We start from the raw sequence: 26,765 nt of genomic DNA, 5'->3' as shown, positions 1-26,765 counted from the left end.
TGCCACCCACTCAGCGCCCTTGGGCCGTGAACGGGACCGAAAGGCTCGGATCCGCGCTTTTCGCTTCTGCCTCCCTCGGGGTTCCAGCCAATGGGAAGCTCCTTTTTCTTTCTCAACTTTTCAAAGCCTAAAGCGGTGTGTATGTTGGGGTGGTGGTAGAATGCAGGCACACACACCCCCCAAACCGGAACGAATGCCCTGAACCGTCTGTGCAAACCAGGAAGAGGGCGGTGTACTTGCAAACGTGGTTTCCCGGGGGTTAGCGGAGAGGTTCCCGTCCCTTCCCCTCCGACTCCCCAGGCCAAGGCGATTGGCGCTATCGGACTGGCTTTTTAGCGCTCGCCTAGCTGCCTCGCTGCTAGGCTTGAAGCGTGGCGCCGCGGGGTCTGCAAAGGTGTCCAGAAGATGCTTCGGGCCCGCTCGAAGCGAGGCTCCCCGGAGTCCTGTAGGGGCCCGGGGCCCGGGGCGCCGTGGCTGCCTGTGCTTGGGGCGCGGGTAGTAACGCGGTCTAAACTCGGGACTTGGCACTCAGGAACTGGGCTCCGAGTCCGTCCCACTTAAACTACAGGGCCCCTCCGCAGCGAGAAGCTATGTGGGGCCTGGACCCCTCAGAAGCCCAGCGGGTGGAGGGACGCGGCCTGCGAGCGATCCCTGGACGCGGGACTTGGGGGCCCGGCAGACCCTGGAGCTCCGGTTTGTCGCAAGGACCCGAAGACACCGGAGTGCCTCCGTTGTTGTCAGTCCTCTCTTCCTTGCCGCCGGCCTCCCCTCGGGAGCCCTCACCATGTCCCCTCTGTGCCTTCTGCTGTCCAGGCAGTTGTGAGGATGGCTTCCTGCAGGATGCTTCCTCTTTGGAGTCTCCCGGAGGATCCCCGAAGGGGTCCCGCGACCCCGCTGCCCTCGCCTCAGGCGCCGAGGGTGGATCTGCAAGGAGCCGAGCTCTGGAAGCGCTTTCATGAAATCGGCACCGAGATGATCATCACCAAGGCGGGCAGGTAAGGGGCAAGCTGGCGCGGAACCCCCCTGGGCCGGCTCAGGCCTCACCCGACTCTGGGCGGTTTGGGAGACGGCTCTGCAGCGTGGGGAGCATTTTCTGACAGACCTGACACAGCGTGGGTCGGGTCTCAGTTCCAGGCTGGCTTTGCCTCTGTGTGCCATGGTGCACTAGGTGACACAGCCAGCCGCACCTTGTTCATACTGGGAGAAATCGCTGTGGTCATCTATGCTACAGTTGTCAAGGTTGATGTTCTGAATGAAGAGTAGTTTTGGATTTGAGGTCATATTTATGTCCGGGGGGGGGCATTTATAGTTATCCGTTCTGGAACTAGAGAACATTACCCTCGCCCTGTTTTCTTTTTACAAAGTTTATTCCATAGCAAACTATGGTTTATTTATTCAGAAATAAACTTTCCAGGTTGGTTCTTCTATCAGAAAATTTCTTGGCACTGTAAGAACATGATGTGTTGTATTATTTTGAAATTAGACTACAGTGAAAACTCATTATAATCGTTCATAATATATGTTTAATTATATGTAGCAGTAAAAATAATTGTCCTGAATTTTAAAAATCCTGTTTGCAAATCAAATTGCATGGTTAAATATTTTTCCTAAATGAAATTTTGGCACATTAGCTTAAATTTGCTGAAGAATGCTAAAAATAAATGTAAGAAGTAATCTGTATTTTAAAGTATGAAATTAGCACAACCAGATAGTAAAATAAATGAATTTGTTGGTAGTTCATATTAAGTTTAGGTAGGCATAGACATTTTCACTTTAAAATTTTCAGTTCATTTAGTGCAATAAAATCTTTGAATAATATCCTAAGAGAAACTAAAAACACACACACACACTACTCTTTCAGGGAGTACACATGGTAAAAACCTGGATAGTATAAAAGTATCCAAACTTATTAGAAATTACAAAAACATTTTATTGAATCCATATGCTGCTACCTTCTGCATTTTCACAGGGCTTTTATTAATGATCCAAATTCAGTTCTTCAATAACACAAAGCAACAGTTATCTTATAAAAGATATAGTTACAGATCTTTACTCTTTATCTTACAGGTGCACTGAAATAATACTAAGCAGACAGTGCCATATTAAAACTGCTGTTATGCTTAGTTAGAAATAATGGACTTTCAGTCCTCTGGAAGTGTTCTTTAATAGCATTATAGTAATAGAAAAAAATTGGTAAACAACATTACTGAAGATTGCACTATAAAGTTAAATGAGCAAAAATTAACTGGCACAGTCCTGGACATAAATCAAAGATGATTTTTTTAAAGAACAAATGTCTATATTTATGTTATATATATAATTACTTGCTGTTGTGTTCCTTGCTGCTGTGCACATTTTAAAGTGCATCTAATTTAGCAACTCCTTTGCTGTAGCTCTTCAAGCTAAGAGAAATGGAGATTTTCATTGTTTTAATTGGCAAAGAGTTGAGTAAGTGGCTTAGGAAGAAAACATTTGAAGTATGATGGAGAAAAGAATGATTTGGTAAATATGCATTGTGTTTAGTTTCTGCATTCCAAAAATATGTTTTACTCTGTCTTTCAAAATTAGAGCAACTTTTCTACTTCAACTTTACCATGCTGCAGATAGGAAGTCATGTCTCAATAAAGAACACACTGTTTGGTTATAGCATGGCACAATGGCTCCTTGTGGTTTTTTATAACCCTTTTAAAATTTCACATTATATTTTATCACTTTCAGATATTTAAAATTTCCATTTCTACCACTTGTTCTACCTTATTATTTATATTATTAAAAGTAAATATACATATTGATTTTGTTTAAAAAGTAAAGTGCTTTCTTTAGTGGCATTACTCCCTCAGTAGATAATTTTTTTGCTTTTAGCTATATGGACAATTCAATAAATATGTAATATGTGTGTGTGTGTGTGTGTGTGTGTGTGTGGTACAATAAATTACATTTTAAAACTTTGGTTTGGATATGTCCTATGTTCTAACACTTTATCAAACTTAATGCTATACATTTAATCATATTAAAAATAGATTAATTTATTCATTTTCAGTTCTTATCAGAAACAAAAAACCCAAATGCTCTTTCTCCTCTTTTTAATAAATAGACGCATGTTTCCTGCAATGAGAGTGAAGATTTCTGGATTAGATCCTCACCAACAATACTACATTGCCATGGATATTGTACCGGTGGACAACAAAAGATACAGGTATAGGGATCGGATGCAGGAATTAAGAAAGCACTAAGATTTTGCCAAGAGAGCCCATATGATTTGTGACTGCTGTGATCTGTGTTTCCAGAAGCCTATAGAATTTCCAGACCCATGTGGAAACAATGTAAAATGTGGAAACAGAATTTCTGTTTGGCCTTTAATAGAAACAAAAATGTCTTCGATCATTGAGTACTTAATAGGGTCAATTTAGTATTGCTAAACTGAATTTATCTTTCATATAGAGTCACATTTCAATTAGAATTTTCAGAGATTTTACATGCAGTTTGGAGATACACATAATGGTAAATGAAATGTTATGCTTTCTTTATATTTTTATCTTTGCATTAACTTTCTTTGTCTTGTTACATTCAAAATCATAAATATTTGTAGACTTTTTCCCTTTGAGAAAATTATTTAAAGTTGTCTACAAGTAAAATAAATAAAATTTCAGATTTTACGACTTCTCCAAACTGGCAATGAATTGTTAATTCTTGATTATTTTTGGTTGGTTAGCAATTATCATTTAAAGTCTTTATTATATTTGGATATGTAAAACAGAATATATTTACCTATCAAGTAACTTTTGAAAAGATAATTATTCTTTGTTTGAAGTCTAACTTTACTGCATATTTTCTGGAAGAAAACAATCAAAATTTTTCAATGACAATGTTTCTTATTTTCTGAAGAACTAAAAATACTACCGTTTAAAAAAGAAAGTTTTGAATGTCTGGAAGATCAAAAGATTTGTCTCATCTTTATAAAATAAAGAGTACCTAATAGTTTTTAAATGAAATCAAATTTGCTTTTCATCATTTAAACCTGTGGGAAGTTTTTGCAAAATAGCTTTATGTTGTCAAAAGTATGCAGATTTTAATTTAAACAGGACTTGAAATGCTACAAAATGAATGATAGAAAGGAATTTTTATGGATAAATGTTATTACTTATTTTAAATAACTCATGAAGATGTTTTTCTAAAATTACCTACTGCATAACAGAAGCTAGAAGACATACAAGTTCATTCATTAAATATACTTGATTCAAAACCCACATTATAATTTGAGTTTTGTATGAGGAAAATAATGAAGTTAGTAAATCATCATTTTTTCTTCTATTTGTGGCCTAATTCTTCCTCCATATCTCTTCCATATATTTTGATGTTTTATTTAACTTAAGTGATTTTTAGTTACTCTCACAGAAAGCAAGGAAACTTCTCATAATAGTACTAAAATGCTAGATTTTAAAATATCAAGCTGTTAAACATAAATTTGCTTTCATTTACATTGCTTAGCAAAAAGAAATTTGTTTTTAGTGTTGGTATTTAGAATGTTTTACAAGGAATGTTTAACATGTAGCACTTATTTGCTTAATATGTGTGGAGTTTGAACTAGTTAATGTGCATAATTTTGCAAGATTTTGACAGAGCATATCTGTTTATTCTGGTAGCAACCCAATTCATAGCTACAGTGAAGTTTCTTTCTTGAATTTCTAAGATTTTCATTGTATTTTCTAACTCTTTAAAGCAGTATTAAAAACATTTGGCTTACTTTCTGATATCAGGGTGGTATTTGGCCAAGTTAAAAATGATTACTACTTATTAGAATGTAAAATTTGTAATCACAAGAGTCTGCAGTTAGTAATTCATTTACTAAAACTACATTATACCATTTGAAGGAAGTTTTTAAACAATTACTCTTAATTTTGTGCTTATGTATTTTTTTCCAAGGAAAGGAATTACTGTAAAGAATAGAAGCATTTTTGAGCTCAAAAGAGAATGAAACACGTGACCCTCAAGCCACACAAGAAATGTTATGAAAATATTTTATGCTACTTTATTTTTTAAAAGTTTTTATTAGTGTATGTTTTTGATATATAATAAATACATTTAGTCTGGGGAATTGGTACATATACATATGCTTTTTTTTTTTTTTTTTTTGTACCAGGGATTGAACTCAGGACCTTGAGCTTGCAAGGCAGGCACGATGACACTGAGCTAAATTGCTGGCCTTATATGTACACATCTTCATCCTTTTTACAGCTCCTTCTCTTCCCTACCCTCCCATCTCCTCTTTTAAAAAAAAGAAATTTGTATATTATACAGGTAGTAATTTCTGACACTATTTGCAAAGTTACTATACATTATATGACAAATTCTCATACACATGAAGCAAAAACATCTAAGACTATATAATTTTATTTTATACTTTTTTCTTCATTGATTCTCTAGTTTCTAGTTTTTAATTAATTTATTTTAAAGTGACATCCCAGCACTCAGGAGGCTGAGGCAGGAGGAACATTGTGAGTTCGAGGCCAGCCTGGGCTACATAGTCAGTTCCAGGTCAGTCTCAACTACATATTGAGACTCTGTCTCAGAACACACACACACACACACACACATCCACACACAAACCCAAAACCAAAACCAAACAAAACAAGCAACAATAAATAATAGTCCGCTTATAGGATTATACTTAGAGATTTTATTACTTGAGATATTGTCATTTAAAATATTGTTCTTGTTGAATCAATATATTTGCACAAATTTATAAATAATCATTTTATCGCAATTAGAAAGTAATATTAATTAGATATACTATTTTTTCAAAGTGTAATTGTATCATGATTAGCAGCATTTGAAAGCTATTTGGTATGAGAAATATAGGAGATGAATAAAGGCCTACATTTTATAATTATTCAAAAATTTTATATTAAACTGCATACTTTATCCTGACTTTATAGTATTATAGCACTAGAAAAATGCAATTCTAAATGATAATAGATAAAATGTTTTTCATCTCAAAATATGGCATTCTCCTCTCATCTTCCTAGTGTCTGTCTCATCAGCCTCTAAGTCTCCTAAAACACAAAGTGATCTTTTTAAGATATAACTTTCAAGTATTTTGAGTTTACTTCAAGGCAAGTTTGGCAACTTCATGTCAATAGAATATTCAGGTGAAAAATATCGGACTACAGTTAGCATGTCTGATGTGAATAAATGATTGGTTAGAATTAAGGAACAGCATTTGCATTTGTGGGTGTGATAGTGTGCATATTTTCCACTAAGTCCTTCATATCCTACTTACTCTGAGTTGTCAAGCAGACCCTACTGCTTCAGAGAAATTTTGAAAAATGCTTGAAGACTTAATTTGGGTATAAAGCAGAAATAAATTTCTTTTAGGCTTTAAAAAGAGGAGTGCACATTTGGTCTTGATTCTGCCGAATCGGAAATACCAAGAAACAAATAGTCCAGATCCTGAGGGCCTTTCTTGTCTTTGCCTTTCAGGTATGTGTACCACAGCTCCAAATGGATGGTGGCAGGCAATGCCGACTCCCCTGTGCCACCCCGGGTGTATATACATCCAGACTCGCCTGCCTCTGGGGAGACTTGGATGAGACAAGTGATCAGCTTCGACAAGCTGAAACTCACCAACAATGAACTGGATGACCAAGGCCACGTGAGTAGATGGCTACCGCTGGATGTCACAGCCATATCTGTGCCATGTCTGACAGAAGGAAGATACTCCTTTCCTGGTTGACCAGCATGTGCATAATCTGATTATATTTGTGTCAGAGACCATTCTTTGGCTGAAGTATCTATCCTGTGAGACATTAACATATTGAAACTATATATTGTGTTTTTATTGGAATGAGAGAATCCAAGGTAGACTTTTCTTTAGCCAAAGCACTTGTGTGAATTTGGATAAGCAGGGATAATGATTTATTGTATCCTCCTTGAACCAAACCCTTTTCTCAGCTGGGGCTCATTGTTTCCCAAAGTCAATTCAGGCTTATACTTTTCGTGTATTCCATCTGCATATTCCCAGTTGCTTTAAAAGGAAATCTAACGTGTCAAAATATGTTACAGTAATTCCTTTTATTCTTAAAACTGCTGAAACATGATAGTAAGCCAGAGATTAGCCATTCTGATAATACAGCCATTTTAACCTCCTTATTAATTTTTGTGCCATATTGTTCTACGTTATTATACATTATCTACATTATTATATTAGTAAAGTAGTAACTCTGGTTACATGCTGATTGCTGTTCAAAACTAGCATTTCTATCAGGTTTCTGTTATTTGAGAGGGTTTTGATTGAAGCAGAGCTGAAATGCTTTTTGAAGAATATATTGTGCATAAAACCTGCTCATTTCTCAAAGCAGAAACATAAAGAAAGTACGTTTATGAGCAAACCTTTTAAAACAAAAATACAAACTGACATGGGCTGGTAATATATTGATAGCAGGATGTGATTTGCAAGTTGCTAGCCAGTTCATAAGCACTTTACCTCATGAAGACCTTTGAGCACTAATTTCATAGTGGTAGATTTTTAAGGCACAGTAAATCCTCACATCAATAGTGTTTTTGTTTATTGTTGCCTCTTTTAGTAAAATACAATCAGAAAAATAGACTATGAATCAAGATTCATGTCCTATATTTTAGTATATTACTTCATTTCTTTTCTTTTTATTTTCTGTTTCATTTTACAAGTTAACATTGTTTGTAAGAATTGTTTTTCCAAAAAAAAAAGAAAAACAAGAATTGTTTTTCCGTGATTTCAATGAAATAACTTTGGTTTCTTCTGTCTCATTGAAGGAATTGTCTGTGAATGCTGGCAGCATGTTTACTGAATCTTTTTCTTTTAGATAAGAAAAAAAATACCATTGACTAAATACCATTTTCTATTACTTGTTTTCAAAATCTAAAATAAATTATACTACTCTTTTCTGCATACTACAGTTGAAGAATACCTCTTTTAAAGAGTTAATTGGACCCACAATCTATATATTATAGTTAATATAAAAGTTTTAAATTGATACAAAATTTTAAATAATTTAAATCAATATAATCATTTCACCATTCTTTCAGTTCAAATGAATGAAATCTTTGTATCCAACAATTTCTAATCTCTAATACATCTAATATTAGATACAGATTTAGCAGTTTACCTATCTATATGATTTCATCTTTATAATTTCACTAGACTATTTAAAATATTCTTTAGAAAATAGAATATGTACATGTGTATATAAATGTATATGATACTTTGATATACATAGCTAATAAACTTAATTATTTCCATGATTCTGGTCACAAACCAAAATGGACAAGAACAAAATCAAATTCAACACTGAGGTTCAGTGTTGACCTTATAGAGAAATTTGATTTGGTTCTCATCTAATTTGGTTTACCCCCAGAATCATGGAAAGATTGAAGTTTATATGCAGATTGGTGAGAGAGAGAGTGCACAAGAGAGAGCAAGAGTGTGTGTGTGTGTGTGTGTGTGTGTGTGTGAGAGAGAGAGAGAGAGAGAGAGAGAGAGAGAGAGCGCGAGAGAGGGCACTATTTGAATGCAATTTGGAAGCAAGGAAATTGCCTTTGCAAATGCTTAAAATGTATGTACCCATCAGTTGAGACCAGAGAAGAAATGTGAAGGGAAAATGCTCTTTTCTATTATTTAAAGAGCATATCCTTTTTGTAACTTTATAAAATGTGGTAAAAGATACAAAGACATGAGCTCTGCCTTCATTGCGTTTGTAGCCTAGATAGATGGAGAAGGAAACATGTGCTAAGATTATCACCTTAAGGCATCATAGAGGTAACGGTGCCACCTTGCTGTGTTTACTCAGTATGATAACTCCAGGCAAGCCTAGAGATTAAGAATTTGTAATTCCATTGTTGACTTTGCCTCAGGGACTAAGCAGACAGTAATACCATTATGGTGGGACCTTCTAATTTAATCATCCCTTTCCTGGCACCTCTCAGGGACTCATCTCTCTCCCAACCTTGTTCTTACTTTAAAGGAAGTTACCAAAATCTGGAGTAAATTTGTGAACTCAAATGAGAAATCTTTAAAGTTGCTTTCCTATGTTTTTTTGGTTCTCTCGGTTCCCAATTCTACTTTGCTAAAGATGTGCAAACATGTAACATTATAACTTGAGAACTTCAGACCTGGAAGTTTTACTACTTTTCTAATTTACCAGGAAGTGGTTGCAGGAACCAACTCCTTGCGGGCTGTGACTCACTTTAGGACCACATGAGACATGAGGTGATACACCACTGTGGTTTTTCTCGAAGTGATTTTCAACTTTTCAAATACCAGTAATATTTACAGAGAAATATTGATGAGAATCCAGAGTGGAGTGTCTCTCTATGGCTGATCTTTGAAAGTTGTGAAGACTTTATAATAAGGATACTTGGGGTATCTATAGCTAGCATTATGTTGGCTTTTATGCAAACCAAGATTCATTTAGATGGTAGGGTAGTTTTTCATCACATACATCTTCTCTATGCACCTGGAATTTGCCAACAGAAGAAAAACATTTAGATTATCATTTTCCTGAAAAATTAGAAGGCAGGTAATGATGCACCTTAAACCTCCCAGTGGAGGGGTACTTTAGAAGAGAGTACATTAGTTGGGGGCCTGGAGGAAGGCCTGTCTGTACTCACAACTGTTGAGAAATGGAGGATACAATACCCTCTTTTTCTCTGTTTTTCTTTGAGAACTATGTAACTGGGGAAGCAAAATATTGCAGGAGAGGTTGAAAAGGTTTCTGTAGCAGGAGGAATTTGCAGTGGCTTAGAGGTAAGACACATTTGTGATACTGGATAAATAGTTTCCATTCTTAGAAATTTTGTTTTCTTATGGGCTGTACTAAAGTCAGAGAACTTTGAGTGAACGGATGAACTGGAAAGCATATATTTATAAGCAGTGCTTCATATACAACATCACATATAAAAACAAAAGTAAGACTGTCTTTCTATAGAGGTTGTGATTTGTCATTTACAGCATTGGCCTCAACTATTTAAAGTGAGTTGGTACCCAGTATCACCAAAACTGCAGAGAGACAGATTTCTATCATCTGTTCTTCTTGATCTTTTGCTCTGCTTATTCCAGCAGGAGAATTTAAGTCATCTGGAAAATTTCCAGTCAGCAAGGAGTTTCCGTATTGAGCTGTTCTGTAAGACTAGCTGCAGCTGCCCGTCTGTCAAATTTCAGGCACTTTCAACCCATCAGATCCAAAATACAAAAGATTATGCTTCTTTTGACTCAAATCTAGTCTTTAAAGTAGAAACACATGTATTAGACTCTACATGGGAAAGTACTCAGTGATTATGGACATAGGTCTGTGTGACTGTGCTAGTGGGTAATGTCATTAAAAACTCTGTCTCAATAGAGATGGAAAGCATAGAAAAGGCACATCAGATAATTATTTGAGCTTTGGGGATGAATATTATTATTGTGGTGCTCATTTATATGAGGTCAGTGGTTTTCCTGGTTAGACTTGTTCTAGTAAATAAGCAAAATATTGACTACTCATCATGGTAGTTCTTTAAAAATAAAATTGTGGGACTGGGGTTGTAGCTCAGTGGCACCACTCCTGCCTGGCAACTGCAAGGTCCTGAGTTTGATCCCCATACCAAAAAAAAAAAAAACAAAAAACAAAAAACAAAAAAACAAATTGTGCTATCTTACAAAGAACAACTGGCTTTTGTTTGGCATGCTTTAAAAGTTTCCATGGAGGGCCGGGAATTTAGCTCAGTGGTTCCAGCACCTGCCTTGCAGACACAAGGACCCGAGTTCAATCCCCAGTACAAAAAAAATAAATAAATAAAAATAAAAATTCCAGGAATACACTAAATTCCTATTGTCAGTGTTAAACATATATTATTTGTTTTGAAAAATCTTCAGATTACTATTGGCATTTGGTCCTTAACATGCAAACATAGGCTTACACCAGTCATTTCTCTACCCTATTCCAAAATATCCCAACTAAAGTCACTTTTTTTTGACTGTGGAAGAATATAAAAAATTAAAATCAAAATGTGTATAACTACATGGAGAAATCTTGAGAGAACAGGTTTATCACAAAACAAGAACCTTTTCTTCATTGACTGATAGAAAACCCAAATAAATTTGTGTTTTTTTTCATTCTTAGTCTGTCCATTCTGGTCTTTTGAAATTGGTATGTACTTACTTTTGCTTGTTTGATGTAAGTAGCTTTTCTTTAATTGTTCTTATGCTCTGGGATTTGTTTCTGAAAATTATGCTAATTTTCCCTGGGAGTTTATAAATTCTGTTTTCTTACCACTAGCATCTTGGTTTTTTAGCTTGGAAAAGAGAGGAATGGTTTTCCCTCAAATTCTCCTACTCTCCAAAATATCAAGTGTATCAATTTGTTAAAGAGAGAGATTAATTAGGAAATGAAGGAGAGGTAAAAGTTTAAATTAACATATAACATAACATTGGTCTTTGGCTGTTTTATGTTCACATTTACAAGAATAGTAAGGTAGAAAGTTATCATTATAATAATAAATAATTCTGGAAAGCGACCAGATAATTTACATCATAAACTTTCAGCTAGTGACTGAGACATCATTTGGGGCTTTTTAATTGATTAATTTGCTTCATCAGGCTGGCAACCATCTTATGTTTATTTTGTTGGGCCTAGCCCAATGATGATCCCTACCTATACAACATAAATTTATAATGAATACACATAAACATGGTGTACAGAAAATGAGTTGTGCGCCAAATCAGCTGGCTTCCAAGTCCAGTAGTAAAGATTCAGAAGTCTCATTTTATAGACCTTAGCTGCTTCACATTTAAGTTAGGGCGCTAATGTAAGTCACATTTAGAAATGTTATACAGAGCACCGCCTATCAAACAGGGAAGGAGAACACCCCTAAATGGAGGGCAGAGAACAGACCCCAGTTTCCCTCTTTCCTAATCCCCTCCCTCAATATAGTTCTATAAAAAATACAAAGTGGAAGATACCTTTAAACTCTGTTGAGATATTGGGGCTTCTAAGGATATAAACTAAGATTTCCATTATATCTTTTTAAATGAAGATTTGTACACATAATCAATTAGGAATTATATGCTGAGGAAATGAAAAAATCCATATTTAGTGAAAATCTTTTGAGGATGTATTGATAGAATCATTAGAATTAAATGTTGTTCTGTTTTTCAAATTTTTTACCTGACTTGTAGTAAGCAACACTCTTTATGTATAATGTACACACAGGTAACAAAATGTTTGCAAAACAGTACCTATCATCCTTGCTCCAAGCAGCTCACTCTATTTTCTAGTTTATTTTAATAATTTTATTTATTTTTAAAATGTCTGGTTACAACCCTTTGAAATGATTTCATGAGCCACTAATGGATCATTGAAATTCTGCCCTTCTCTTACACCTGGAAAAACAGTTTCCTGAGGTTTCAGATTCACGCATGTGTCCAGAGGTGATGGTGAAGTCTGTTGTCCCCTCTGCCTTTTTCTCATTCTCATGCTTCTCCCAAGAAGCTTGTATGGTCAGCGATATCACAGAAAAATGATTAGATCTGCCCTCCAGGCATTTCTTCCACTGATAGAAACTTTATGTTAAACAAAATAAAACACCCTGACTGCCTCATCAGCTACTACCAGAAGATAAGGCATCCTTTTGTGGAAATGAGTTCACTCTCCGAGTACAAGACTATATGTGTTTGAGCTGAGCAAAGACTCTGAATTTGGCTTATTAAACGGCCCACATCATGAAAGATGTGAGTCAGGACACCCACTGTGTTTTCCCATGACTTCTGTTTAAACATTTTTCCTCCAAATTCTTGAATTCAAATTTTACAGCTCAGGAAAGATAGGAATTTTTTGACTAAAATAATTTGTTAATGCCTGAATATAGAATTCAAGAGCCAATAGAAAATCACACTGGATGACGCTCATCCTTAAGGTCATAAAATATATAAAGAAGGAGAAACAGTTCTTCCATAGTTTCATCATCCACAAGAGAGCACACTGTTCATAGCTTTGTATGGGTCCCTTTTACTCTTTTGGGGGGGTACTGGGGATTGAACTTCGGTTCTTGCACTTATGAGTAGGTTGGTGGCACCACTGAGCTAAATCCCCAACCCCTTATACTCAGTTTTAATGTAGTTGTGGCAAAAACAATTTGGGTCCTATTTTGTCACTTGAAGATTAAAACTTTCCTAAAGATTGTTAGTAACAACTGAATAATACTGGAGTCCATGGTTTGTATTTTCATTTACTGAATTAATCTACTCATAGCATACATTTAGGTGGTTTATAGTTAGTTCTTCCATTATTATGGTTCTATGTACATCTTTGCTATGAAAGCTTTTCTGAATTTGGAATACTTTCTCGAGATAAATTCTCAGTGAAATAATTGGGTAGAAGGTGGTTAGCCACATTACAGAGCACTCAGCAGAGTCTGGGAAGGCCAGTGTTCCATTCTCTGCAGTCAGAGTTTTTAAGAAGCCTTGTGATGGAGGCACCAACGCTTGGCTCTCCTGGCAATCAGGAGACTTTGTGAGCCACATACAAACCTAACCCTAGGCATCCTTAAGATTAATTCCCTTTGCTCCTCAGCAGACATATGTAGTAGGTGATAAAGAAATAATTTCCACTTAAAAAGAATCTTGAGTGCAAACACTTATATTTAGAGAGTAGATTTTATATAATTTAAACAGCAATTTTAATCTCTTTTAATTTTACTAGTTTGGACTCTGGTTTCATCTGGTTCATTATAAATAAAATGCAGATGAATTTATTCTTATATTTTATTTTTTGTTTTTTGTACTGGGGATTGAACTCGGGTCCTTTTGCTTGCAAGGCAGGCGGCAGAACCACTGAGCTAAATCCCTGACCTATTATATTTTAAACAGTAGAAAAGTTTGATGTTGGGCTCCCGTGGTTACACCCAGAGTTTCACTTGAGTAAAAAATTTAATTTTATGTTTTTCTATAAATTTTACAAATAACTTCCTACCCCCTCTGTCTAATTTTAATATATTTTATTAAATTGGTGCCTATGTATCCCTGGAAATGTTAATTCCCAGCAGCAGGAATTTATTTTACATATTATATATTTAGTCATAGTACCAAGATCAGGCAGACGTTCATGATTAAATGTGGATTTCTTTCCTCAAAACAGATTATTCTTCATTCCATGCACAAATACCAGCCACGAGTGCATGTCATCCGTAAAGACTGTGGAGATGACCTTTCTCCCATCAAGCCTGTCCCATCTGGAGAGGGAGTGAAAGCTTTCTCCTTTCCAGAAACTGTCTTCACAACTGTTACTGCCTATCAGAATCAGCAGGTATTGTTTTCTGTTCATTTTTAAAAGACTTTAGGGGTAAATAAAAGCTAGCTATTCTTCATGGCTATATCAACATGCCATGAATTATAAAGCATTTGCCATGTACGACATTCAGCATGTGCATGGGTGTTTGTGAATGCATAAAATAACAATTCTTTAACCATGATTCTCCATGTAAAGCTACTCTAATAAGGATCTCTTCAGTCAAGAGGAGACAGACATGTAAAATATAAAAAGGGAGTTGTATCATAGAGCTTGGGATGGATTTTAAAACTAGCCCATTAAACTATTTCAGAATCATTTTTACTGTACAAACACTTTTGTGTTCCAAAAAGGACTTTTTTGCTTCAAGCCATGCTTTAATTGTGATACAGAGTGCTGTGTACTTCATAGTCTGAGACACTAGCAATTGTGAAATAATTATTTCATGAAGTTGTAAATAATCTGAGAGGTTAATTTTTCTATGTGAAGAAACGTATGTATTTGTTTGAGTCTTTGTGTACAGGAGTTGAATAAATACAGAACAGAATGCAATTTTAGCCAATTTTCAGAAGAAATAGCTATGTAGTGTAGGTTAATAGGCTCATATGGTACGTGATACTTTTTTTTTTTTTTTTGGCACTGGGGATTGAACTCGGGTCCTTGCTCTTGGGAGGCAGGCAGCAGAACCACGGAGCTAAATCCCCGGCCTTCAGATGAATTATTTTAGGCACCCATTTCTGTTTACATCTCAGTTAAAATTTTAAGGCTTTTTACTTTCTCAGCTGTGCTGTCTGCTATGTTAAAGCTTTTTAGAAGACGTAGACTTCTCTGTATGCTTTACTTTTGGACTGACAGGCCCAGTGCTGTCATCGGGTGGAGATCTCAGCTCCACAGTGGAAGCCAGCCTGTTCTACACTCGTGCTGCCACTCTATCAAATTGTCAGGGGCTGTAACCTTTGGAAGATCTACAGATAATTAGGATGATATTCTTAAAATACTAGAAAATGAAATTTTTCTGAGAGAAAATTAGTGTATAAGGTGAAAATAGCAGAGGTCTTAGTATAATTTTAGCACCCAGATTCATTGTCTCTCTGTTTCTCTCACACACACAAATTAGCTGTGCTCTATATGTATTTTCTTCTACCCCTTGTGAAGTATTAAGTCTAACGCCATGGGCTCCTGGCACATATTGGGGCTAGCATCCATTTAATAAACATTGATGATTGAATTAAGAGAGTAGAAAAATTAGAAGGGAAATTGATAATGATAAAATGAAACAAATTCACTTTTTAATTTCCCAGCAATCATTTTTGAGAATTTATGGAAAACCGATGAGCAGATTCATCCAGTTGCTAAAAATTTGGGCTCTGTTGCCTAGGATTCTAAGCCATTTCTACTGCATAGTAACCATATTATCTTAGGAAAGTTATTTTTAAAGCCTTATGTTAATGGAAAAATGTAAATTTGGAGTAATATGTACACATAAGCTTCTGTGATAATTAAATAAGTAGTGCACTTAAAACAGTACAGTATAGTCTGCAGTTAATAAATATAGTGTTAGTAATAAAAATAGTGATAATAGTAATTGTGATGCATTTCTATTTAGACGGGCACCATTATATAAATCTATACTCTTAAATATAAGATTTTGCATCTTTATTTAGTGTTAAACATTACTGAAAGGAACAGAGAACTGAGTTATAATCTATAAGGACAAAAACTTCCCTTCAATGATAAAATGGCAGACATAGAGAAGTAGTTATCAAGCCCTTTCATTATAGCCTTTAAAATGTAGTTTTATCCACATACCAAGACAATGTCATATGGAACATATGCGTCCTAAGTGTTGCACCACTGTCTGGAGGGTGGATGAAAGTGTGCACAGGCAGAACAGGGGGAACTACAAAGGCTTTCTTTGCCTTATTGACAGCCAATGCATTTCATCCTTAGTCAAGATGGTGCTATTAGAAATGCTTATTAACTTTGTGATTTTATTAAGCCGAGAAATTTAGAAAGCAAAGCATAGTGTACCTATGAGAAAACAAACTGTAAATTCCTCGGAGCATAGTAGAGATCAGGTAAGAAACAGATGAGATGTTATTTATTAGTGTCAAGTTCAGGATAATGCTTAATTGGAGATGATTAAGACATTTGTAAATTCCACTCTGAACCCAAGTTGGGGTCTTAGTGGGCAAGACACTGGTAATAAGTCAACAAATTTGAACGCCAGTTAAAAGTAAAAATGCCATTTGTTCTACTATATGTATAAGGTTTAATTGCATTAGAACCTTCAAAAAGTGGTTACTTCTGGTTAGATACTGTGGTGCTGTGACAAAGTTAGGACTCCACAGATAAAAGATGAAAGAATAAAACTTTCAGATGAGAGCCATCAAGATTAAAAGAGAGACAGAAACATACAAAGGCAGAAAGTTAAAGGAGTGTCAATATTACCCAATTTTGAAGAAGAGAACATTGTGTAAGAGCTTAAAATTTCAGTGTAGAAATACACTAATAATCAGAAGTCGTTGGATGTTATTTGTCCCCATCACCTCTATTGCAAGATGAACAGGATTAAACCACATTAGCAAAGTTAAAGGGAGTGACTTCATTTCCAAGAGGATTGTCAAGCATAGGACAGATATTGACAGATAATTTAGATTTTCCTTCTTTAATACTTTAGGAGTATTAAAAGCAAACAAACTTTTGTGTATTATGGAGATTTGAGCACAGTTTTCCACACCTCTAATCTCAGCACTCAAGGAAATCTCAGCACTCAAGGAGGTAAGAGGTTTACGAGTTTGACTCTTGCCTAGGCAATCTTGTCCCAAAGTAAAAAAATAAAAAAAGAGGGCCAGGGATTTAGCTTAGTGGTTCCGCCACCTGTCTTGCAAGCACAAGGACCTGAGTTTGATCTGTGGTACCAAAAAAGAGGCAGGGGACTGGAGATGTAGTTCAATGGTAGAGCACCCCTGGCTGGGTTCTCTTCTAGAATTGGGAAGAAAAAGGTAGGTATGTATCCCCCCACCCTTTTTAGGTATGTATCTTTTTACAGCAGATGAAGATTCTGGATGGCTTTTGAAATTGTCTTTTAGCAGCAAGGATATTAAAATATTTGGGGAACGATGAGGAAAATGCAATGTCTTTGTCTGTTAAATTTTGAATAATTTGTAGCCCTGTGGTCTTATTTGATCTTTATATTAGACATTAATTTTTTTCCTACTCTGCAGATTACACGCCTTAAGATAGACAGGAATCCATTTGCCAAAGGCTTTAGAGACTCTGGACGAAACAGGTAAGTCTTAGTGAAAAACCTAGTGGTGATAAATGTATTTGAGAACTTTTTGTGAATTTCCCTCGCCAACTAAATACTTATATTTACTAACATTGAATGGAAATAATTTCTGAAGAGACTTTAAATTGGTTAATACTTTTGTTCCTTGGATATAAGTTAGTTTTGGAGTGCAACATTGTGGCCCGCTCCAAGGTGAACTTCTTACATGTGCTGTTGGGGTGAATGAAGATGGACGTGCTCAGAGTGCATATTGTGAGCTGTTTCTAAAGTGGCCTTGAAGAAGCCCTGACATGTTCAGGGGCCTCGGTATTCAAGTCAATGCTCTCTTGCCTCTGCTTACAGTTTCCTTAGGGATGATACAACTGTCTATTGATTCTTTCTGGAGAGTCTGCTGGAGTCTCTTGTTAATTCAGATTTCCAACTGGAATATGAAACTACTTCCTGTTGCCAAAAGAGCTAATGTTCTTTAGTTTCCAAATTTGTCTTGGCTCTGATGACAGCCACACACTTGTTTATTTTTTCTGTGTTGTGTTTTACAGTGTTTGTACTAAGTGGGAGAGCTACAATAATGAATTCCACTTTATTACTTTTATTAAAAAGCAGATCACCTAGTATGTATGCCAAGAGATTTTATATTGATTGATATGATTCTATTCCAATACAGTTTAGTAAAACAGTTTCTAAAATAACTGTGAGTAATAGAATGTAATAATAGACTAATATTCTCCAAAGCCTTTTCTGGGTAAGGCTTTAACTTCAATTTTTTTAAGAAGAAGTACTTAAAAATTGATTACTTTATTTCTCAAATATTGTAATACTCCTTGAAAATTTGGTGTTAATCATGAGTACCTGCAAGAAGTTAAAAATCCCCATTTTTTAAGAGGCAATTTCATTTGAAATTTTAGAGAGAAAACAGTTAATAGTCTAGATTTTTAGTTCTTTCAGCTGATAGATTGAGCAAGGTTGGTGACAGAAATCTTTGCTCAGAATGTACTCAATTGCTCACAAAAGCCTGATGTCTTCTTCACATGTGAGATATCATTAAACACCAAGCCGTGTTTAAATGTGTAAGGACTAAAATGTAATTAAAATACAACAGAGAATAGACTTCGCGCAGATGGATCAACAAGACTGAATGATAGAAAAGACTTCCTTCTGGAACTCTGCACTCTGCAGGAAGATTTGTGAATATTCCTAACACCCACAGTTGTCTCCTGCATTGAAATTATTTTATGTATTTTCTTGGCTGTTGTCATGTTACAATAGTTACTGGCTAACTTGATTTTGAGATTTCTGAATTTTTCAATTTACCAGACTTTTCAATTTACTGAAAATTGAATGCAATTCGAACCATAGTTCAATAACCTTAGATCATCACTTAGTGAGGTGACTGAAGGAAACTTTTCTGGTGATTCTTTTTCTACCTTGACAAATGCTTTGATAGAATCTCTTGTGACTTTGATTGTATCAGAATAGTATTTATCCATTCTCTTGAATTGGTTTCAGTTTATTTCTTTTAAAGAAGAAAAATAATTTGTTAATACAGGTACTCTAGGAGTTCAAACTCAGACTTTGAGTTTACACCAGGAACTATGTCTAAGGCATTACTCAAACAAAGACATCACTGGAGGTCTCACTGATTCTACCTTGTCAGTTCATTTTTAAAGCAATAAATTTAAGAAACATTCTTAAAGTATATAGACAGCAACAATGAATGAATATTCTGAAAGTGAGGTGACAGATGTACATGACAGGTTTACAGGAAGAAGTCTAAATATGACAGCATAATGAAAGGACATTTGGTTATTTAAATATGGCCAGAAAAAAAATTAATAGCATTAGTAAAAGAAACTAGTAAGTCTATGTGGTATAGTAAAGTCAAAATGCTAGATTTGATAGGTATTTTTCTTCCCTTTGTCTGTTTCAGGATGCGTAGGTGTGACATATAATTGTACTTGTTATTATTTATTTGCTGACCCTCCTAAAGCATTAAATGTTTTTAATGGACATAGAGAAAACAATGAATTATGTTTTAACATTTTAAAATATTTATTTTGAGCTAATTATTAAATAATAACTTATTATAAATGAAGTATAATGTCGCTTTGCTTGTAAGATAATGTTTTAACTTTTTTCTCATGAAGCTATTTCTTGCTTAGCACTGATACCCCTGCAGTGCTAAATATATTTTCTTTAAATAGTACACATTTGCAGTACATAATGATTACCTGTATTGTGGGGAATTAGTACATGTACATAATACATTTTAATTCTCCTGTTTCTTTTTTTTTCAATCCCCTACCCCTCTCATCCCTTCTCTTCCTCCATCTTTTGCTCCCCAATCCATTTTTTTTAAAAAAATCTCCCTATGTCTTATTTATCTTCCACTTTGCTCTTATTACCTATAAGTCAATATCCCTTGATAAAAAATTTTGATCTTACCATTTTGACCGGTAAATGTTAAGTTCACAAATATGAAGAAAAGAGAACTGGTCAGTTATAAACATTTCTAACTTATTTATTATTTATCTTGGTGGAGGATGTAGTGGTTTGGGGAACAAAGAGGAGCACAATAATTTTTCACACATTAACAGCCCATGAAGGAAAAGTTCAAAATATTCTTTTATCACCCTCTTTCTTTTTTTTAAAAGCAAAATAGTTTTTACTTTTTCCTCATATATAAAATAAACAAATTGAACAAGACAAGAAATAAACATGGACATGTAATTGTTTAAACTTTATAAAACAATTTTCTTTAATTAAAAATTATCCTTTCCTGGCTATTTATGGCTCCATAGCCTATTTTATAGAAATCAGTAGCTTCAGCCCTTAAAAGCTCTCCTGCAAGACATTTGTTATGTGAGAGCGAATTTATGTGCTGAGAATAGTTTCATTCTTCAGTTAGGCCTTAGGTTTGACCCTATAAAATTTTTTACTCAGGAAGGTACAAAAATTTCTTCTCTTTAAATACCTCAGGAAAAACATAACCATTTTACTAAATAAACTTGGCCATTTGATAGCATAAATTAGGGTGGTGATAAAACGTGGAAGTTGTTCAAAGGCACCTTGTATAAATTATCGCCTTGGCTACTCTCCTGCAGGAGGTGCCTTTCATCTTTTCTTTAACTAGATGAGAAAAGTCTCCATTACTGGAGAAAATGAAGGCTTTTTAACAAAAGTCCAGATTCAGCTAATAAATATTTTATAACTGTTCCCTGTAAAATATCTGAAATCCTTTCTGGAACTTGCAGTGTGAAACAGCAGCCTCAGGAAAAATATCAGTAGTTCCAAATCAGATTGCTTGTAGATATGTCAACTTAGATCATCTCTTTAAAGCTTAAGGTTATATATTTACAATATTCAATAACTTCTCAAGTATTTGGTTTATGGATTTAAAGCATAATAAAGTTTATATTCCTAAAGCAAAACAATACAGCAATGCACACTGATTTAGTTAGTACATTTCTAAGTCCACTGGATGCTTGTTAATTATCTTAGTAAACTTCCTTCAAGACTGCTCCATAACTACTTTGGTTTCTTTACTATTTAAATCTACCATTATCAGAATCCATCTGTGGTAATAAAAAGCAGTTTAAAAAATAAAGATAAAAATGGATTTTAAAAAAAGCTATATTCTAACATTCTTTTGCATTTATTTATTTATTTATTTATTTTTTTATACCGGGGATTGAACTCAGGTCCTTGCGCTTACAAGGCAGGTCACCGAACTGCTGAGCTAAATCCCCGGCCCTCTTTTGCATTTAAAATAATCTTATTTCTAGAAAAAGACACATTTACTATGGATATAAACTAAATATAGAGTGATCATCTAAATAACACCTAGAATTCATTAGTCCAGTATTTTATACAACACATAGACACCATGGGGCTTCAAGACTGCCAAACTGCCCAGAAATCAGTACTTTAGTAGTATAGAAAATATAACCATGTGGCATAATCTTGGATTTGAGGTATAGTTTTGCCACAGATTTTGATGTCTGATTTGGAAAAATAGTCACTTAAATTTTGAGCTAAAAGGGATTTCAGAGTTTTCTTAGTCTAGTGATAACTTTATAGGAAACTGGAATCCAGAGGGGTTAAGAAATTGGCTTAGAGCCACACAATTATTTTAGTGACTTGCAGTCACAACTCAGTTCTTGTAATCCCAATCTAGGGTCCTCACCACTAAATAATTGTTTCTGTAGTACATTGATTATGTTGTAAGCCAGCTGCTGTTCTCTGCAGGTAATCCAGGTAAAGCAGGTGCAGTTCCCTTCTGTGTCCTCCTCTCTCTTTGGCAGCCCTGTGATAGCATCTGTGTGAGGTTGGAAATGGCTCTTTGAACAGAACTCCTCCAAGCGTACAACTGAAGAGATGCATCAGGGCCCTGTATGAATTCATGAGAGGATGTGCTTGCGTACATGCTACACACCCACACATACATAGCTCCTTCTTCTATGGCTAAGATGTCCCCAAGGACAGAAATTACTGAATTAATGGAGACTGTGACCTGCACACACTAATGTTCAGATTCTCCATGTAATACCTTGGCACAAAAGGACAGTAATATGAAATGGTCTTATTTGCACAAATTACTTCTGCTCTTTGGAGAACTTTCACTATCATATAGGTGATGTGTCTTTTTGGAATGGTTTCCCCTTTTCTTACTTTGTAATTCGTGATTTGGAGGTAAAGGGAATCCACAGGATGTAGAAACTGAGTTAAAACTACTAGAGCATCTGACAGTCACAGAGATATCTGAATTAGTATTTGATACTCCCAGGAAGCGACCAGTTCCTACATTAGAGCTGTAGATTTAGTGAAAAGCTCAATCTTATCTTAGGACTGAGGTGGTTGAGGAATGAGTGGTGAAAGTCTCAGGCTTCCTAGAAAATGGCTAATTGAAAGGCCTTAATCCAAAAACCTAGAAGATTTAGTCATCTGATACATAAGAAGGGGGAGCCTCAACCATTTGTCATAGTAGGAGATTATAGATGCATTTAGAGTAGCTGCTTTTGTTTTAAAATATGCATGCCATGTAAATAATCAATTTACCTCATACTTGTAAGTGTACATTCTTTAAGAATATATTTTGAGGCTTTAAAATAATTTTTGATGTTAATATTCCATATACATGATAGCCATATGAGATCTCTGTCCTGCTGTGCCATTCACTGCCAGAAGGTAAGGGCGGGAGGTAGTGTTGCCCCATCCTGGCCCTCTTGTTGCTTGAAGGACAGGCCAGCCTGGCTGGTGGTGAATATTGTGCTCTCTAAGCGGAAGTTGGTTTTCTTTGGACTATTGCTCCTCTGAGATGGCTCCTGAGGCAATGAGTCACCACTCATTATAAGAAATGCCTTATAGGAGAGGTTTTACAGATTTATTCCAGACCACAGCAGAACCTTGAACTCATAGCAGCCAAGATGGACATTCATCACCTTAACTACTTAGCCCAAAGGGAGAGCTTCTCAACACTCAAGTTGGCTTCAGTTTTTAAAAATGTGAACAAGCATCTTATGTGGCTTCTTCATGCTTCACCCTCTGAAACATTTCTTTCTGTCTGTAGCAAGCTCCCAAGGTGCCACGGTTGAGGATGTCTGTTGATACCAGTGTTGTTGTCTGAGATGCTTATTTGTGGTGAAAGCTCCAATTGCTCCTAACTAGACTTCTTCTGTCCACCCCACCCTTATCCTTCCATTTAGAATGGGTTTAGAAGCCTTGGTGGAGTCATATGCATTCTGGCGACCTTCACTGCGAACTCTCACCTTTGAAGATATCCCTGGAATTCCCAAGCAAGGTAACTCATAACTCTCCTGAGTTGGTCAGTTTCTGGCTAGAAACTCAGGCACCGAAACATGAGAAATCATTACTTATCCCCAGAAAGGTAACCTCCTCACCATCATCTTCCTGCTTTTGCATCCATCTCTTTTCCTTATGGAATGAGAATTGGTCATGAAAAATTGTTGTTGTAGTCATAGGTTAAATCTTAGATGTTTTAGGCTGTTTAGTTCATGAACTTTACCTCACCACTAAATCTCATTAAAATTAGAGGTGAATGGTGGTGTCTGAGGCCAGAAACACTTCATAAGAAACCATGGTCCTAGTCCACCCTTTCTTGCTCGCTTCTTCCCTTCCTTCAGCAAAATTGCCTACAGACAGTGTTCTCCTGTTGGGTGTATAATGAAATCTGGCACACTTTGGCAGACCTCTGTGGCTCTTCTCTGAATATTTCCCAAAAGTCCAGGCTTGTGTTTCTCAGAAAAGGATAGACTCACTGAGTAGGACTCTGTGCTTCCTCCTACAGTCAGGCTTTATAGCAGGATCCTGCCGGCTTCCAATGAGATGTTCACATATTGGGTTTTAGATTTGTATCATTAGTTCTACTGGACTTTTAGATTATTTTGAGATGCTGTATAAAGGTTTTTAAAGCTATCTGTCCTTTGGAATTCTCTTCTCCCCTTAAGTTCTGTTATGTTTACAAACATAAATCTGCCAGGAAATCCAGACAAGGGGAGTCAGCCAGCATCACTGTTATCTTTTAGATTCAGGATGAGTCACTCTAAGTTTCATAGGTCTGGTAGACCTCTCTTTTTGTGTTCACATGTGATTCATCAACCTGTTTTCTGGTTGGAAGTGGCATTTTTGAGGAGCTAGACTATTATACTACTACGTGGTTGAGAGCTGTGATACCATAGTCGTTGGTACACATGCTTTCTGTTAGAAGCCACAGATAAGTTTGAGGCAGGGCGTGCCACCAGCCAATTCAGTTTTTCCTTTGACTTTTTTTTTTTGATAAAACATTTGATTCAGAGTAAGCTTTACTGAAAGAAAAGCTAAAATATGGATGGGAAAGAGGTCTTGATTATACTTAATTCCCTAGGAAGATAATTTTCCTTAAAATATGGAGATCTGTGCTTAAAATTTTTCAGTCTGAATGCAGTGAAATTATAAATTCCTAGAGAGTTGAGACCATCTCCTTTTCAGCCTTGTATCACTCTGGTACTCCTGGTTACAAGTCATGTCTACCATGTATTTACAAAATTAAAAGGAGAAGATGGGTGTGGAGTCATTCTTTATATTTCAACTTCTTTTATAGGCAATGCAAGTTCTTCTACCTTACTCCAAGGTACTGGGAATGGTATTCCTGCCACCCACCCTCACCTTTTGTCTGGCTCCTCTTGTTCCTCTCCTGCCTTCCATCTGGGGCCCAACACCAGCCAGCTGTGTAGCCTGGCCCCAGCTGACTATTCTGCCTGTGCCCGCTCAGGCCTCACCCTCAACCGGTACAGCACATCCTTGGCTGAGACCTACAACAGGCTCACCAACCAGACCAGTGAGACCTTCGCCTCACCCAGGACTCCCTCCTATGTTGGTGTGAGCAGCAGCACCTCCGTGAACATGTCCATGGCCAGCACTGATGGGGATACCTTCAGCTGCCCACAGACCAGCCTGTCCATGCAGATCTCGGGAATGTCCCCCCAACTTCAGTACATCATGCCTTCACCCTCCAGCAATGCCTTTGCTACTAACCAGACCCACCAGGGTTCCTATAACACTTTCAGGTTACACAGCCCCTGTGCCTTGTATGGATATAACTTCTCCACATCCCCCAAACTGGCTGCCAGTCCTGAGAAAATTGTTTCTTCCCAAGGAAGTTTCTTGGGGTCCTCACCGAGTGGGACCATGACTGATCGACAGATGTTACCCCCTGTGGAAGGAGTGCACCTGCTTAGCAGTGGGGGTCAGCAGAGTTTCTTTGACTCTAGGACCCTAGGAAGCTTAACTCTGTCATCATCTCAAGTGTCTGCACATATGGTCTGATGAAGCCTTTAAGTTAAACTGCATTTGAATCTGTCTAATGTATTTTCAGTCTTTTTTTAAAAAAGCAGCATAGAAGGAAATTATCTGTAGCTTGTAAAATGTACATATAATAGAAAATGAAGGCTCGCTGAGGGTTTTGACTTTCTCATGGTGAGACTGTAAACTATCTATGGTCTATGTGTATACTGTATATAGAACATGTGGCATAATGAAGCCTCTCTCTTTTCCTCCTCCTTCATCCAGTTGCACAGAGTATTGGCGTGCACGTAGGATGTTTAATTGAATTCTTAGACTCTTTGGAAAATGAAGTAGTAAACTTGAAACTTGGCAATGATACTCACCAGATGAAGACTTATAACTTAATTTATCAGAAAAATGGTCTAAACAGTTCATACTTTCTATAACCAGCCTAACTCTAACTTATAGAGTCTTGTGTTTTCTGTAATTCTTGGACACAGTGTGGGAACCTAAATTGCAAAAGCCAGTTGAAGTCTTAATATTAGTTCTGAGGTGTTTGTAGTATGGATTAGGTTTTGCATTTCTGCTTATTCGTATTTACTGCTAATATTATATGACCTCAGATCTATGAAATTCATAACTCATAATTATTTTCTAAGGAAGGTAGAGGAGCTTGTGGTTTTTTTCTTTCTTTTTTTTTTTTACTTTCCATCAGGCAGGGAATATATTTCCTGGATTTTGGATTTGAGGGTCATTTTATTGAGTTCATCAAAAAAGGACACAAAATAATATTCTATATATAAACATCCTTAAATTCCATTTTCCACTACAGAAGGTGGAATATAAGAGTAATGGGAAAAAGAAATAAATAATTGTCAAATTATTTGATTCCAATGAAAAATGATTATCTTTTTAAACACAAAGAAATAATGCTGCCAACTATTCCTTAGGTTTTTGTGTAGCTTGGTTTTTCATTATAATCTTTTTTTCTTTTATCTTAAATCCTCCTGACCCATGGTCTTTGAGTAAGGAAAGGACATTTAAGCTACTTATCATATTTATGTCTGGTAACTCCTACAAATTGAAACTTTCCCCTTCCTTAACCTTATCCCTCTGTCTGAGTCTTGTTCAAAACAGACAGATCTTAGGCCTTTATGGTGTTAAAGTGCAAGGAATTTCAGAGGGTTATCTCCAGTAATCTGTCTTGTGGGGGTTGAAGTGAAAGGCCAAAGCCCATTATTATAAAGGCCCTCTTGGAGTCCTAAGGAGGAAGATACTAATTATGATAAAGGAACTATAAAACTTTTAACCTCAACAGCATTTTTAATCTCTGAAGTGAGGCAATGAAAATAGCATTACTTTTTAAAAAATGTCCTTGAGATAATATATGTATATAT

The 26,765-nt window shown here is 36.1% G+C and overlaps 1 protein-coding gene across 1 annotated transcript in view; it reads left to right on the top strand.

Annotated features, from left to right (window-relative positions):
- Tbx18 (T-box transcription factor 18) overlaps window positions 1-26,705 on the top strand; it is a 28,039-nt gene extending 1,334 nt beyond the window's left edge. The window contains exons 3-10 of the mRNA XM_010631172.2: window positions 221-495; window positions 582-995; window positions 3,095-3,196; window positions 6,481-6,652; window positions 14,148-14,315; window positions 17,525-17,589; window positions 23,292-23,386; window positions 24,686-26,705. Coding sequence (XP_010629474.1) covers window positions 221-495; window positions 582-995; window positions 3,095-3,196; window positions 6,481-6,652; window positions 14,148-14,315; window positions 17,525-17,589; window positions 23,292-23,386; window positions 24,686-25,410 — 2,016 coding nt within the window. The 3' untranslated portion in view covers window positions 25,411-26,705. The remainder of the gene's footprint in view (window positions 1-220; window positions 496-581; window positions 996-3,094; window positions 3,197-6,480; window positions 6,653-14,147; window positions 14,316-17,524; window positions 17,590-23,291; window positions 23,387-24,685) is intronic.
- Window positions 26,706-26,765: the final 60 nt, after the last annotated feature.

The sequence above is a fragment of the Fukomys damarensis genome, unplaced genomic scaffold, assembly GCF_012274545.1.
Source record: "Fukomys damarensis isolate Sample0158 unplaced genomic scaffold, DMR_v1.0_HiC HiC_scaffold_14, whole genome shotgun sequence".
NCBI lineage: Eukaryota > Metazoa > Chordata > Mammalia > Rodentia > Bathyergidae > Fukomys > Fukomys damarensis.
This window is presented reverse-complemented; position numbering and strand designations above follow the sequence as displayed.